The 15,698-nt window shown below is 43.5% G+C and overlaps 1 protein-coding gene across 6 annotated transcripts in view; it reads right to left on the reverse strand.

The window, feature by feature from the left end:
• brip1 (BRCA1 interacting helicase 1) overlaps nt 1–15,698 on the reverse strand; it is a 155,035-nt gene that overhangs the window by 124,046 nt on the left and 15,291 nt on the right. For all 6 annotated transcript variants that reach the window (XM_061826741.1, XM_061826745.1, XM_061826744.1 and 3 more), the window contains exon 3: nt 10,205–10,420. In XM_061826741.1, the coding sequence (XP_061682725.1) occupies nt 10,205–10,420 (216 nt within the window). The remainder of the gene's footprint in view (nt 1–10,204; nt 10,421–15,698) is intronic.

Consider the following 15,698-nt stretch of genomic DNA (forward strand, 5'->3'; position numbering starts at 1 on the left):
CAAAAAACATCCCAAATTTTGGCAACATTCATCCCGCTTTGTAAAAGCTACTTCATGAACAAGCGAGCAATGTTAGCATCATATATGGGAGGATACCAAATTGCACAGTGCAAAAAAAAAAAAGAAAAAAAAAAAACTAAAGCAGATTTCTTCATTTTTGTTGCGTTTTATATATTGTGCTCCTGTGTTATTGTTGCTGAACTGAATTTGAAGTTATTATTATTAATTGAATTTACAAATGCAGCCCTATGGGGGCACAAACCAGTGCAATCTGTAGCCCGGTCCCAAGCCCGGATAAATGCAGAGGGTTGCGTCAGGAAGGGCATCCGGCGTAAAAACTGTGCCAAACAAATATGAGCGTTCATCTAAAGAATCCCATACCGGATCGGTCGTGGCCCGGGTTAACAACGCCCGCCCCCGGCACTGCTAACCTGCAGGGCGTCGGTGGAAATTCAGCTACTGTGGGTCGAAGACAAAGAAGAGGAGGAAACCGGATCCAGCGTCAGAAGAAAAAGAGGAATGCACAGAGCCTACAACTGAGTGTAGGGACTTTGAATGTTGGGACTATGACAGGAAAAGGACAGGAGTTGCTTGACATGATGATTAGGAGAAAGGTTGATATTCTGTGCATCCAAGAGAGCAGGTGGAAAGGTAGTAAGGCTAGAAGTTTGGGAGCAGGGTTTAAATTATTCTACCACGGAGTAGATGGGAAGAGAAATGGAGTAGGGGTTATTTTAAAGGAAGAGCTGGCTAAGAATGTCTTGGAGGTGAAAAGAGTATCAGATCGAGTGATGAGACTAAAATTTGAAATTGAGGGTGTTATGTATAATGTGGTTAGCGGCTATGCACCACAGGTAGGATGTGACCTAGAGTTGAAAGAGAAAATCTGGAAGGAACTAGATGAAGTAGTTCTGAGCATCCCAGACAGGGAGAGAGTTGTGATTGGTGCAGATTGTAATGGACATATTGGTAAAGGAAACAGGGGCGATGAAGAAGTGATGGGTAAGTACGGCATCCAGGAAAGGAACTTTGAAGGGCAGATGGTGGTGGACTTTGCAAAAAGGATGGAGATGGCTGTAGTGAACACTTATTTCCAGAAGAGGGAGGAACATATAGTGACCTACAAGAGCGGAGGTAGAACCACGCAGGTAGATTATATTTTGTGCAGACGATGTAATCTGAAGGAGGTTACTGACTGTAAAGTAGTGGTAGGGGAGAGTGTAGCTCGACAGCATAGGATGGTAGTATGTAGGATGATTCTGGTGGTGGGTAGGAAGATTAAGAAGACAAAGGTAGAGCAGAGAACCATGTGGTGGAAGCTGAGAAAGGAAGAATGTTGTGCGACCTTCCGGAAAGAGGTGAGACAGGCTCTCGATGGACAACCGAAGCTCCCGGAAGACTGGACGACGACAGCCAAGGTGATCAGAGAGACAGGCAGGAGAGTACTTGGTGTGTCATCTGGTAGGAAAGGGGAGAAGGAGACTTGGTGGTGGAACCCCATAATACAGGGAGTCATACAAGGAAAGAGATTAGCGAAGAAGAAGTGGGATACTGAGAGGACTGAGGAGAGGCGAAAGGAGTACATCGAGATGCGACGTAGGGCAAAGGTAGAGGTGGCAAAGGCTAAACAAGAGGCATATGAAGACATGTACACCAGGTTGGACACGAAAGAAGGAGAAAAGGATCTCTACAGGTTGGCCAGACAGAGGGATAGAGATGGGAAGGATGTGCAGAAGGTTAGGGTGATTAAGGATAGAGATGGAAATGTGTTGACTGGTGCCGGTAGTGTGCTAAATAGATGGAAAGAATACTTTGAGAAGTTGATGAATGAAGAAAATGAGAGAGAAGGAAGAGTTGAAGAGGCAAGAGTGAAGGACCAGGAAGTGGAAATGATTACTAAGGGGGAAGTCAGAAAGGCACTACAAAAGATGAAAAATGGAAAGGCAGTTGGTCCTGATGACATACCGGTAGAGGTATGGAAGCAATTTGGAGAGATGGCTGTGGAGTTTTTGACCAACTTATTCAACAGAATACTAGCGGGCGAAAAGATGCCTGAAGAATGGAGGAAAAGTGTTCTAGTTCCCATTTTTAAGAACAAAGGGGATGTTCAGAGCTGTGTGAACTATAGAGGAATAAAGTTGATGAGCCACACAATGAAGTTATGGGAAAGAGTAGTGGAGGCTAGACTCAGGACAGAAGTAAGTATCTGCGAGCAACAGTATGGTTTCATGCCTAGAAAGAGTACCACAGATGCATTATTTGCCTTGAGGATGCTCGTGGAAAAGTACAGAGAAGGTCAGAAGGAGCTACATTGTGTCTTTGTGGATCTAGAGAAAGCCTATGACAGAGTACCAAGAGAGGAACTGTGGTACTGCATGCGTAAGTCTGGTGTGGCAGAGAAGTATGTAAAAATAGTACAGGACATGTATGATGGCAGCAGAACAATGGTGAGGTGTGCCTTAGGTGTGACAGAGGAATTTAAGGTGGAGGTGGGACTGCATCAGGGATCAGCTCTGAGCCCCTTCCTGTTTGCAGTGGTAATGGATAGGCTGACAGATGAGGTTAGACTGGAATCCCCTTGGACCATGATGTTCGCAGATGATATTGTCATATGCAGTGAAAGCAGGGAGCACGCAGAGGAACAATTGGAAAGATGGAGACATGCACTGGAAAGGAGAGGAATGAAGATTAGCCGAAGTAAAACAGAATATATGTGCGTGAATGAGAAAAGTAGAGGGGGAAAAGTGAGGCTACAGGGAGAAGAGATAGCGAGGGTGGACGACTTCAAATATTTGGGGTCAACAATACAGAGCAATGGAGAGTGTGGTCAGGAAGTGAAGAAACGGGTCCAAGCAGGTTGGAACAGCTGGCGAAAGGTGTCTGGTGTGTTATGTGACAGAAGAGTGTCTGCTAGGATGAAGGGCAAAGTTTACAAAACAGTGGTGAGGCCGGCCATGATGTACGGATTAGAGACGGTGGCATTGAAGAAACAACAGCAAGCAGAACTGGAGGTGGCAGAAATGAAGATGTTGAGGTTCTTGCTCGGAGTGAGCAGGTTGGATAGGATTAGAAATGAGCTCATTAGAGGGACAGCCAAAGCTGGATGTTTTGGAGACAAGATTCGAGAGAGCAGACTTCGATGGTTTGGACATGTTCAGAGGCGAGAGAGTGAGTATATTGGTAGAAGGATGCTGAGGATGGAGCTCCCAGGCAAAAGAGCGAGAGGAAGACCAAAGAGAAGGTTTATGGATGTGGTGAGGGAAGACATGAGGGCAGTTGGGGTTAGAGAGGAAGATGCAGGAGATAGGCTAAGATGGCAAAAGATGACACGCTGTGGCGACCCCTAACGGGACAAGCCGAAAGGAAAAGAAGAAGAAGAAGAATTATTAATTGAATTTACCATATTTAACTCTCAAATGGAGCAATAAGTTGGTCCATGTTATAGTTGCAGCGGAGAGTGGGGTCGGGGGGCGCGAATTGTTTTTTTCTAGCTTGGGTGGCGTAACAGAAAACAATTGAGAAGCACGAGACACTGGAAGCATTTATTTTATGTATTCAGGACCTAAATCAATTAGTGGTTTATGGACCAGTAGCAGAACTTTAAAATCTATTCTAAAGCTGACTGGTAGCCACTGTAAGGACTTTAGGATTGAAGTTTTATGCGCTAACCGCTTTGTTCTGGTCAGAACGCAAGCTACAGCATTCTGAATGAGCTGCAGCTGTTTAATACTCTTTTTGGAGAATCCAGTCAGAAGACTAATACAGTAGTCACATCTTCTTCTATCGGCTTGTCCCGTTAGGGGTTGCCACAACGTGTCATCTTTTTCCATCGTAGCCTGTCTCCTGCATCTTCCTCTCTTACCCCAACTGCCCTCATGTCTTCCCTCACAACATCCATCAACCTTCTCTTTGGTCTTCCTCTCGCTCTTTTGCCTGGCAGCTCCATCCACAGCACCCTTCCACCAATATACTCACTCTCTCGCCTCTGAACATGTCCAAAACATCGAAGTCTTCTCTCTCGAACCTTGTCAGCAAAACGTCCAACTTTGGCTGTCCCTCTAATGAGGTCATTTCTAATCCTATCCAAACTGCTCACTCCGAGCGAGAACCTCAACATCTTCATTTCTGCTACCTCTAGTTCTGCTTTCAGTTGTTTCTTCAGTGCCACCGTCTCTAATCCATACATCATGGCCGGCTGTTTTATAAACTTAGCCCTTCATCCTAGCAGAGACTCTGTAACACAACACACCAGACACCTTCCGCCAGCTGTTCCAACCTGCTTGGACCCGTTTCTTCACTTTCTTAACACACTCACCATTGGTCTGAATTGTTGAACCTAAATAAGTTTTCCACCCGTGCTATCTCCTCTCCCTGTAGCCTCACTCTTCCCCCTCCACCCCTCTCATTCACGCACATACATTCTGTTTTACTTTGGCTAATCTTCATTTCCCTCCTTTCCAGTGCATGTCTCCATCTTTCTAATTCTTCCTCCAAATGCTCCCTGCTTTCACTGCATATCACAATATCATCTGCAAACATAATGGTCCAAGGGGATTCCAGTCTAACCTCGTCTGTCAGCCTATCCATTACTACTGCAAACAGGAAGGGGCTCAGAGCTGATCCCTGATGCAGTCCCACCTCCACACCAACAGCACACCTCACCATTGTTCTGCTGCCCTCATACATGTCCTGTACTATTCTAACATACTTCTCTGTCACACCAGACGTACGCTTGCAGTACCACAGTTCCTCTTTAGGTACTCTGTCATGGGCTTTCTATAGATTCACAAAGACACAATGTACCTGCTTCTGACCTTCTCTGTACTTTTCCACTGGCATCCTCAAGGTAAATAATGCATTTGTGTTACTCCTTCTCGGCATGAAACCATACTGTTGCTCGCAGATACTTCTGTCCTGAGACTAGCCTCCACGACTCTCTCATAACTTCATTGTGTGGCTCATCAACTTTATTTCTCTATAAGTCCCACAGCTCTGACGATCGCCTTTGTTCTTAAACATGGGAACTAGTACACTTTTCCTCCATTCTTCAGGCATCTTTTTTCACCTACGAGTATTCTGTTTAATAAGTTGGTCAAAAACTCCCAGCAACCTCTCCCAATTGCTTCCATACCTCCACTGGTATGTCATCAGGACCAACTGCCTTTCCATTTTTCATCCTTTGTAGTGCCTTTCTAACTTCCCCCTTACTAATCATTGCCACTTCTTGGTCCTTCACACTTACCTCTTCTACTCTTCCTTCTCTCTCATTTTTTTCATTCATCAACTTCTTGAAGTATTCTCTCCATCTATTTAGAACACTACTGGCACCAGTACACACATTTCCATCTCGATCCTAAATCACCCTTACCTGCTGCACATCCTTCCCATCTCTCCCCCTTTGTGTGGCCAACCTGTAGAGATCCTTTTCTCGTTCTTTCGTGTCCAACCTGGTGTCCATGTCATCATATGGCTCGTGTTTAGCCTTTGCCACCTCTACCTTTGTCCTACGTCGCATCTCGATGTACTCCTTTCACCTCTCCTCAGTCCTCTCAGCATCCGACTTCTTCTTCGCTAATCTCTTTCCTTGTATGACTCCTTGTATTTTGGGGTTCCACCACCAAGTCTCCTTCTCTCCTTTCCTACCAAAAGACACACACCAAGTACTCTCCTGCTTGTCTCTCTGATTACCTTGGCTGTCGTTGTCCAGTCTTCTGGGAGCTTCTGCTGTCCATCGAGAGCCTGTCTTACCTCCCTCCGAAAGGCCGCACAACATTCTTCCTTTCTCAGCTTCCATCAGATGGTTCTCTGCTCTACCTGTCTTCTTAATCTTCCTACCCACCACCAGAATCATCCTACATACTACCATCCTATGCTGTCGAGCTACACTCTCCCCTACCACTACTTTACAGTCAGTAACCTCCTTCAGATTACATCGTCTGCACAAAATATAATCTACCTGCGTGGTTCTACCTCCGCTCTTGTAGGTCACTATATGATCCTCCTTCTTCTGGTAATAAGTGTTTCACATCAGCCATCTCCATCCTTTTTGCAAAGTCCACCACCATCTGTCCCTCAAAGTTCCTTTCTTGGATGCCGTACTTACCCATCACTTCTTCATCGCCCCTGTTTCCTTTACCAATATGTCCATTACAATCTGCACCAATCACAACTTTCTCTCTCTGTCTGGGATGCTCAGAACTACTTCATCTAGTTCCTTCAAGAATTTCTCAACTCTAGGTCACATCCTACCTGTGGGGCATAGCCACTTACCACATTACACATAACACCCTCAATTTCAAATTTTAGTCTCATCACTCGATCTGATACTCATTTCCAAGATATTCTTAGACAGCTCTTCCTTTAAAATAAGCCCTACTCCATTTCTCTTCCGATCAACTCTGTGGTAAAATAACTTACACCCTGCTCCTAAACTTATAGCATTACAACCTTTCCACCTGGTCTCTTGGATGCACAATATATCAAACTTTCTCCTAATCATCATGTCAACCAACTCCTAAGCTTTTCCTGTCATAGTCCCAACATTCAAAGTCCCTACAGTTGTCGGCTCTGTGCATTCCTCTATCTTCTTCAGACAAATCCGGTTTCCTCCTCTTCTTTGTCTTCGACCCACGGTAGTTGAATTTCCACCGACGCCCTGCAGGTTAGCAGTGCCGGTGGAGGGCGTTGTTAACCCGGGCCACGACTGACCCGGTATGGGATTCTTGAACGCTCATATTTGTTTGGCACAGTTTTTACGCCTGATGCCCTTTCTGATGCAACCTCCTGCATTTATCCGGGCTTGGGACCGGCCTATAGATTGCACTGGTTTGTGCCCCCATAGAGCTGCATTTTACAGTTGTCACATCTACTTGAGATAAAAGCATGGTTGAGCTTTTCCTGGTCTACTTGACACATACAGTGAAGAAAATAAGTATTTGAACACTCTGCTATATTGCAAGTTCTTCCACTTAGAAATCATGGAGTGGTCTGAAATTTTCATCGTAGGTGCATGTCCACCGTGAGAGACAATCTAAAAAGAAAAATCCAGAAATCACAATGTATGATTTTTAAATTATTTATTTGCGTAATACAGCTGTAAATAAGTATTTGACAACCTATCAGCTAGAATTCTGACCCTCAAAAATCTTTAGTCCACCTTTAAAAGGGCCACTGTCATGAAATGCATGATTTTTACTATGTAATTTATGAAAAAATGACAGCCAACATGGACCCATGCGTTTTTTCACCACGAAACATGATTTTGGCGTAGACAGCTTTTTGTAACCCCCGCCATGAAAATCCTCTTGAGGGATTTGTTTTCAAGAAGAAGCAGGAAGTGACATACATTGCAGGACCGCCCTCAAGTGGACTCGTTTGTTTCTCTGAGTTTTACCTCCGGGAAGGTAGCTCATTTTTCCTTCGTGTTAGCCAAAATGCCGGCTTGTTGCATTGCTGGACATTGCTTGAACACTCGGGAGGATGGATATCCCCTCCACAAAAATGCAAGAGACCCAGTTCTCGTGAAAAATGGATTGTACGGGTGCAAAGGACGAGAACTTCGTGGGTTCCAAATGACAGGTAGGTGTGTGTATACAGCTACTAAAAAAAAAAAAAAATAATAGTTTGGGGCGGACCACATAATCAGTCTCTCATAATGCAACAAAAGATCCACGTATGTATGACAGGGGTGCTAAATGTGTCGGTGTGTGCATCGGACGGCTTCCATGCCAGCTTGCCCGCGAAGCCTGCCGTGTCGGCTCGCTTGCGAATGCTCCCACGGCAGTATGTATGAGCCAGCCTGGCCGAAGCTGGCTTCGCCGCCGCGTCCGCTGGTCACGATTTCGGCTGGGGTGGCTCATCTTTGGCGCCGAGGTGGCTTATCAGCTGGGCCGTTTCACGGTGTTGTCATCGCACGTGGCTGAGTGCGCCATTGCCGACAGGGTTGTTCATAGCCACCGCCATCGTCCACAATTAACAACTCCGCCGATGGCGGCAGCAATAAACATTTGTTTGTGGCACACTCAGCTGCGAGCGACGACAACGCCATAAAGCGGCCCGCCTCAACGCCGTGACCACCTCAGTGGCGAAAATGAGCTATCCCGGCCGACAAGGCCAGCGGCCGGCTTGGCCTTCCCGGCTGGGTGGCTCATCACGGCACCGTGCCGCGATGGCTCATCTCCGCCACAGAAGTGGATCAGACGGTGAGGCGGTTCGGCCGTGATCGCATATTATATGAATATGACTCGAAACAGGGTAATATTGCCCCGGTAACTTCACTCGGGTGTGTGATGTTCTCTTCTTCGAAAAGAGCTTCCGTGTCAGACGTTCGTCTCCCATAGTAGGGTCCACAGCGTGTTATCAATGGCGAATGTCCAGGGTGACGTCACGAACAGGAGATGCAGGCAATATGGTGACCACTTTGATGTCGTCGAATTACACTTCCGCAACTTTGCGCATTGATGACGCCCTCTACGCTCATATTTATTTTTTCGTCTAGATATTTAAGTGAGTAATGTTATAAGTACTTTTCATTACAATATATATTTTACAATATTTATAGGGATGATACTTGACCTTTAAAAGGTCCACCTCCACTCCATCTATTATCCTGAATCAGATGCACCTGTGTGAGGTTTTTAGGTGCATGAATACACCTGTCCACCCCATACAATCAGTAAGACTCAAACTTGTAGGGTTAGGGTTAACCCTAACCCAAGACCAAAAAGCTGTCCAAAGACACCAGAGACAAAATTCTACAACTCCACACGGCTAGAAAGGGCTACGGACAAATTGCCAAGCAGCTTAGTGAAAAAAGGTCCACCGCTGGAGCAATCATTAGTAGTTAAACATGACTGTCAATCTCAATTGGAGTGGAGCCCCATGCAAGATATCACCTTGTGAGTTCTCAATGATCCTTAGAAAGGTAAGGAATCAGCCAAGGACTACACGACAGGACTTGGACAATGACCTAAAAAGAGCTGCCACCGCTGTTTCCAAAGTGACTGTTAGTAATACACTCAGATGTCATGTTTTGAAATCATGCGGAAGGTTCCCTGCTGAAACCAGTTTAAATTTAAAGCTTAAATAAAGTCTTAAATTTGCTATTAACCACTTGGATGATACAGAGAAGTCATGGGAAAAGGTTTTGTTGTCAGATGAGACCAAAATGGAACTTTTTGGTCACAATTCCACCAACTGTGTTTGGAGGAAGACGAATGATGGTGCTAACCACTTTTACAGATTATACCGGCCCTATTACTAGATAATTTAAACAATGGTGATTAACTCAGTCAGTACCGTCATCACCAGATGAAAAAGTTTGACTTGGCTCAAATCGAACCCAGTGCTCTGTCTTAAAAGTCTGATGTCATACAAATAGCCAAATAGACATATTTCTTGCACTACAACGCGCATTCACACATCACTAACCCGACTCTTTGTTAAAAAACATTACACACTTCATTCAGCAGGTCAGTGATACACTAACAAAGTAAAAGTTGTTCTTCTGCAATGTATAAAGCACTGATAATAATTAAATCAAACTCAGAGGAGATACTTCTCCCTCACTTACCTTCAAACCTACAGCCTTGTGTTTGTTGATATTATTCACAGTTGTATGTGCGTATTGTATATATCTTCCGCACGCCTTAATCCACCGTAGACACTTTGTCAACTGTGTTTTAGGCTTTGGAAAATCAATCAACCAGGCCCCTTGTAACCTAGCAGGATATCTTTCATCAGAATTGCACATTCCCCAAGCGCATCTGAGGACCATTTTCTTCATAATATTAACTTTTCCAAGCGCATGCGACTGACAACCAGTATTGCTTGTGGGACAACACAGCGGCATGTCAAGCTAGGGGTGAAGACAATGCGGCTATCTGATTGGCTATTATTGTAAGAGTGATTGACAGGTCAGAAAGGTCCATTGCAGGGCACAATGAGACAGACAACAGACAATATGTCTTGCTTTTTGTGTCCTGTTTAATAAATGTCTTACTGATAAACCTGACATGGATGAAATGCACTATACAAATGAATTTGCATTGCTTCCCATGATGTAAAAAAAAAAAAAATTCCCAGCATGATATATTAAATCTACTAAACATAGATGTCCTTTTTGTAATGTGTTTACACAGATTTATACACAAAATACATTATAGTTTCTTCAAACAATTGACTTGAATATAGATGAGCTACTTACTCGTCTGAAATCCATTATGCAGCTGTTCTGGCATCTCTTTAGTGGGTGACACTGTCAGGTCAACACTCGCTTTGGTCAATGTGGCATTTGAGGCCCATCTGACTTTGCTATGGCACAGACACTGGCATGGAATGGCCAGATTTGACATTGTAACATCTCGAGAGATTTTACAAGAGTGGCTTTCATCTCCAGAACTCCCTTCTCTTTTGATTTTATCTGTAATCACATAATGAAATATAAATGTATAAAACTGTCAGCAATTTATCCATTTCTGCATACACAGTGCCTTAGTATTTGTAATGATTCATTCCTGGCATAGTTTCTCCACTTTAAGAAAGACAAACATAACCCAAGTAAACATGAATTGCAAAGATTAAACAGTGATTTTTATTTATAAGGACAAAAAATATTCAAGGCTACCTGACCCTGTGTGGAAAAAGTAATGCCACGCTTTGTTATAATCATGACTTGACTGGGCTATTCACTAGGGATACCCCAATCAGACTATCCATTCATCCATTCTCTTAGCTGCTTATCCTCACAAGTGTCATGGAAGTGATGGAGCTTATCCCAGCTGTCAATGGGCAGAAGGCAGGATGCACCCTGAAATGGTTGCCAGCTAATCGCAGTGCACATGGAAGTAGACAACAGTCACTCACAATTTCACCTAGGGGCATATTTTTGGGATGTGGGAGGAAACTAGACTACCTGGAGAAAACCCACGCAGGCACGGACGGGGTGCAAACTCGACACAGGGAGGGCAGGGATTGAACCCGGGACCTCAGAACTGTGAGGCCAACGCTTAACCAGCTGAGCCACCATGCCGCCAAGAACAGACATGTCATTTAAAATTTATATGACAAAAAAATTAAAAATAAAAAACAGAGGCAATAACAGACTGAATGGTATGCTTACATTACATGACAACTGAGAACGTGCCAGGTATGCTAATATAACGAGTTATTCCAATAACGAAAGCATAAGTAACGGACTAAGAACTTTGCCAAAACCATCCGTGTGACTCCAAATATCCGGTAACTAAAATCCAATTAAATCTTCATCCTTGGTGTCACTTCTAAAAACGTCCGACCTCCAACGGTAGACTATCTGCCACTTCCTCTTCTACATTGCTTACGTCAGACTCACCGTCGGTTGCAATTACAACTAACCTTTTCCAGCCTCTGAATCCTGACAGGATGGTTGTGGTTGTCAGGGAAGCCCATACTTGGTCAAGCCATCCAATGACTTTCCAAAAAGTTGCGTGGCGGGTTAACCTGGAAGCTATGCTCTCCATCGGTCATCCACTGCTCCCACAGCAGGGTTCAGGAACCAAAGGCTCGCGAGCCATACATGGCTCTTTTGGTGGTTCCATAATGCCTCGCGGAGCCCTCATAACAACATACTGTACATGTGATTTCAGTCATGCGGGCAACGCAAATGAAGCAGCGAAGGTTTGTCCTAGTGGGGTTGCCATAGTTTGGGGTGGCAGGCAATTAAAAGGATGCAGGGACAGACTTCCTAATACTTTGAGCATATGGTAGCAGCAAATTTGTGGTGTTTTCTTGATTTTCGTAGGTCAACTTTGGGGGTGCACATTTTACTCCAGGACGCATTATACGTGAGAAATTACGTTAAATGTTCTCACGGTGAGCTAATACCTGTATAGTCACCAAAAATTGAGTGCCATTATGGAATTAGTTCTAAATCCTAATGGTGCCACAATGATATAGGAAGATTTTGGATTGAAGCATGATGAATGCGGCCATCCTGCTCACACCAATAAGTTGCTCAGTAAAATTTGTATGAAGTCACAAAGACAACACAACTGAAAACTTCAACTTGACGAAATCCATTTTAAACACAAACATCCCAACCAATTTCTTCAGTTGGGAACTAATAAGACGGTGGAGCATTTACTGTCATCTTATAATTATGAAACCCTTTGCCTAACAACGCCAATACAAATGTCACTGTGTCCAGCAGGGGTGTCAAAGTCAAAACGGACGTAGGGCTAAATAGAAAAAAAAAAAAAATTTTAGCTACAAGCTGATTGTCGGGCTGATCGAATGTTCATTGAAAAATTTTAAAATGACGGCATATAGTCTAGTAAAACAAACTGAACCTATTGAAAACCTAACAAACATTCTCAATATAATCAGATAAATCAATATTTTCTTATGGCTCTGTCAGTGATTTTTAACTTTACACAGGCACAAAAGACAAATTTCCCTTATATAAAAAGCCCCATAATATGAACATTAAATGAAAGAAGCTGGAATTATTTAAAGGTACCATCAGTAGCGTATATTTTCTCTTTTAGCAAAAGTTGGCTAAATTTACTTTGAAGAAAAAAAATTGGTTTTCTATCAATCACTCAACTGAAATATTTTTAAAACATAATTGGACTGAAACAATAAAATAAAGTGCAAATATCTATTCACCAAAAACACTTTCATCAAGGAGAAGTAACGTGCAGTGAAAACAAATATTAAACTAACTTTTAAACTTGAACTAAGTAAAAACTAAATATGTGATTGCACCAAAACATTCACTTGTTTGAAGCAGAGGTTGATACTTGGTGGTGTCTCATCTTTTGTACCGTAATTTCCGCGACTTTTGTCCCACAAATTCAACCCTGCGACTTATGCAATGATGTGGCTAATTTATGAATTTTTTTAATGGCCCCCAGGGGTGCTCAAGCAAAAAAGGTAAGAGTGAGAGAGGTGGAATATATGTGTCGAGGAATACACAAGTTTAACGTAGCTTCCAGCTTCATGCATGAATAAAATTAGCATGAACAGACCCTCATCATGGAAAATGCAAGAAATGCAAATGACCTCCATCCACTATCACCAGATGGTTTTGAAAAGCCAGTCTGGTGTGTGACAGAGAAGACAGCACAAACTTAGGAGTGAATTTGCCTCAGGATGAGAGTGACACTGACAGCGACAATGTAATAGTGTGTGGCGAAGAATATCTGACGTTATTCCAATCCGACACTGAGGAGGAAGACTTCCATGGTTTCAGTGCACAGGAGGAAGATGAAGACAGTTTTCAGTGACTTTTAACCCTAACTCTCTTTTTTTAACCAGCCCTGCGAGTGCTGTGCTACCGTGTTGCTGCTGTGTTACTGTCGGATCTCAATGATTTACCGGTATGTCTTTTTTTTAACCAGACCTGTTAATGATGTGTTACTACCGCATCATAGGCACTGTGTGCAAAGGAAAGCTAAGGTATATTGTTAAAACTTTGAAAACTCTACTGTCTTTAATTGTAAATATTTCATGTTTCAATGTGGGCACGTAGCTTATAGACAGGTGCAGCTTATGTGTGTACAAAATGGTTTTTCCTTTAAAAATGTACTGAGTGAAGTTCATAATCAGGTGCAGTCTATAGTCCGGAAATTACGGTACAAGTTCATCAATATTCGGGGTCAGGCTCAAAGCAGAGGAAAGCCTCAGTAAGTCGATGTCTGTGTGATGTTTTGTTGAACTTCAAAGAAAATAGTTGTTCACAGGTATGTGGTGCCAAACAGACAACGTTTGAGCAGGTTGGACGCGCAGTTGGGCATTTTGTCAGGGAGGAAACGGGCAAACTCCACAGCATCCACTGCTGCATATTTTGCTCTCAGTGGATCATTGCATTGGAGGTCAACAACTCCATTAAGAGGCTTGGTGGTGAGCTTTCCATGTCAACAGCAAATGGATTATTGAGCAGTTCAAACCTGCTTTTTTTTTGTGCTTCAAACTCAGCAAATCAAAGTTAACCGTGAGCACACTAATGTTATCAGCAAACTGCATGCTCGGGAACACACTTCTCTTTCATGGTCTGGCAGTTAGGAAAGTGTCTTGAGTTTTCTTTGCGCATCTGTGCCTCCCACAGAGTAGAGTTTGGTTTTAAATGCCTTCACTGCACTGTACATAGAGATGACACAATCCCGTCCCTGCAAATGCAAGTTCATTGCATTCAGATGACTCGTAATGTCTCACAGAAAAGCCATTTCACTCAAAAGCCTTTCGTCTGAGTCGTGTTGTGTCTTTTCTTTTGCTGTCCGAGAACAGAAAAATCTCATGATGCTTGAAACATCTTTGCAACATCTTTCCCTGGTTTAGCCATCACACCTTAGTGTGATAGGGCAAATCACCATGCTCTGTTACCAACTCTATCAGAACTGCCTTGAAATGGCAGTGATTTAAACCTTTAGCTCAGATAAAGATGACTGCGTGCATTACATGTTCCATTTAAGGCTTTACCACACAACTATTCCTGGGGTAAGATACAATGGGAAGCAGTCAGCTTGCCTGTGGCATTTTACTCCTACCTCCACACTTTCTCCACTCAGAAGAAACACAGGTTTTCCATCTACCTCTATGAACACGTACTCCGATTCCCACCTTGTTTGAAACCCCCGGTTCTCAGTGTCCACCCTCTATTTTGCCATTTTATATGGGCATCTGAAAGTTAACTTTAATGTTATGCTAACGACTGCTGTGCTAGTAAATATTGAAACGAAGCGGCCTACTGCTTGGTGAGTCACTGTTGCATTGTGGGAAATGTATTGGTGCGTAGGGCTGCCGGTTAGCTTTGGGCCAGTTCTAATAATCAATATTATCCCGGGGGGCATTGAAAACCTTCTCGCTGGCCGGATTTGGCCCGCACACCTTGAGTTAAACATTTGTGGTGTACAGTATATGATGTACGTGCTCACATTACATAAAGTATAGCATGGCTATTGTAATAGATGTAGCCATTAAACATGTTGACAAAAGCTGCAGACTTTTGAAAAGTTCAAATCTTGAATGAAAACAGGTTGTTTAGTTATACTTATTGTAACTCAGCTGGCCTAAGTACCAAGGGCAGCCGGGGGGGCCTGCAGCATTTCAGCGCACCACGTACAAAGTATTGCAGCTTCAGTTCTCAAACGTAATCGAAGCTAGCATGTCTGTTGATAAGAATATTCTTGCCTAGAAGAAAAAAGGTGAATACTGACTGTTGAGGATCAGGCTTGTTTTGTTACCAACATTTATGAAATAAACACGTAAATTAATGCCAAGACTACACAAAATAAGCGATGTCTTTCCATATCTATTTTTTCTACTCTTAAATTTTACACGAGTAAATTTAAGTGCCATCCATCCATCCATTTATTTTGCTGCTTATCCTCACAAGGTTCATGTGGGTCCTCGAGCCTATCTCAGGGGTCAACGGGCAGGAGAGAAGGTACATGCTGAACTGGTTGCCAGCCAATCACAGGGCACCTGGAGACAGACAACAGCTGTACTCACAATCACACCTTGGGGCAATTTAGAGTGTCCAATTCATGTTGTATGTTTTTTGAGATGTGGCAGGAAACCGGAGCACCCAGGAAAACTCATGCAGGCAAGCGGAGCACATACAAGCTCCATAAAGACAGGGCCGGGATCGAACCCTGGCCCTCAAAACTATGAGGCCAACACTTGACAGCTGCGCCACCATGCCGCCTCTTCATCCACTC

Source organism: Syngnathoides biaculeatus, chromosome 8 (assembly GCF_019802595.1).
Source record: "Syngnathoides biaculeatus isolate LvHL_M chromosome 8, ASM1980259v1, whole genome shotgun sequence".
Classification (NCBI taxonomy): Eukaryota; Metazoa; Chordata; class Actinopteri; order Syngnathiformes; family Syngnathidae; genus Syngnathoides; species Syngnathoides biaculeatus.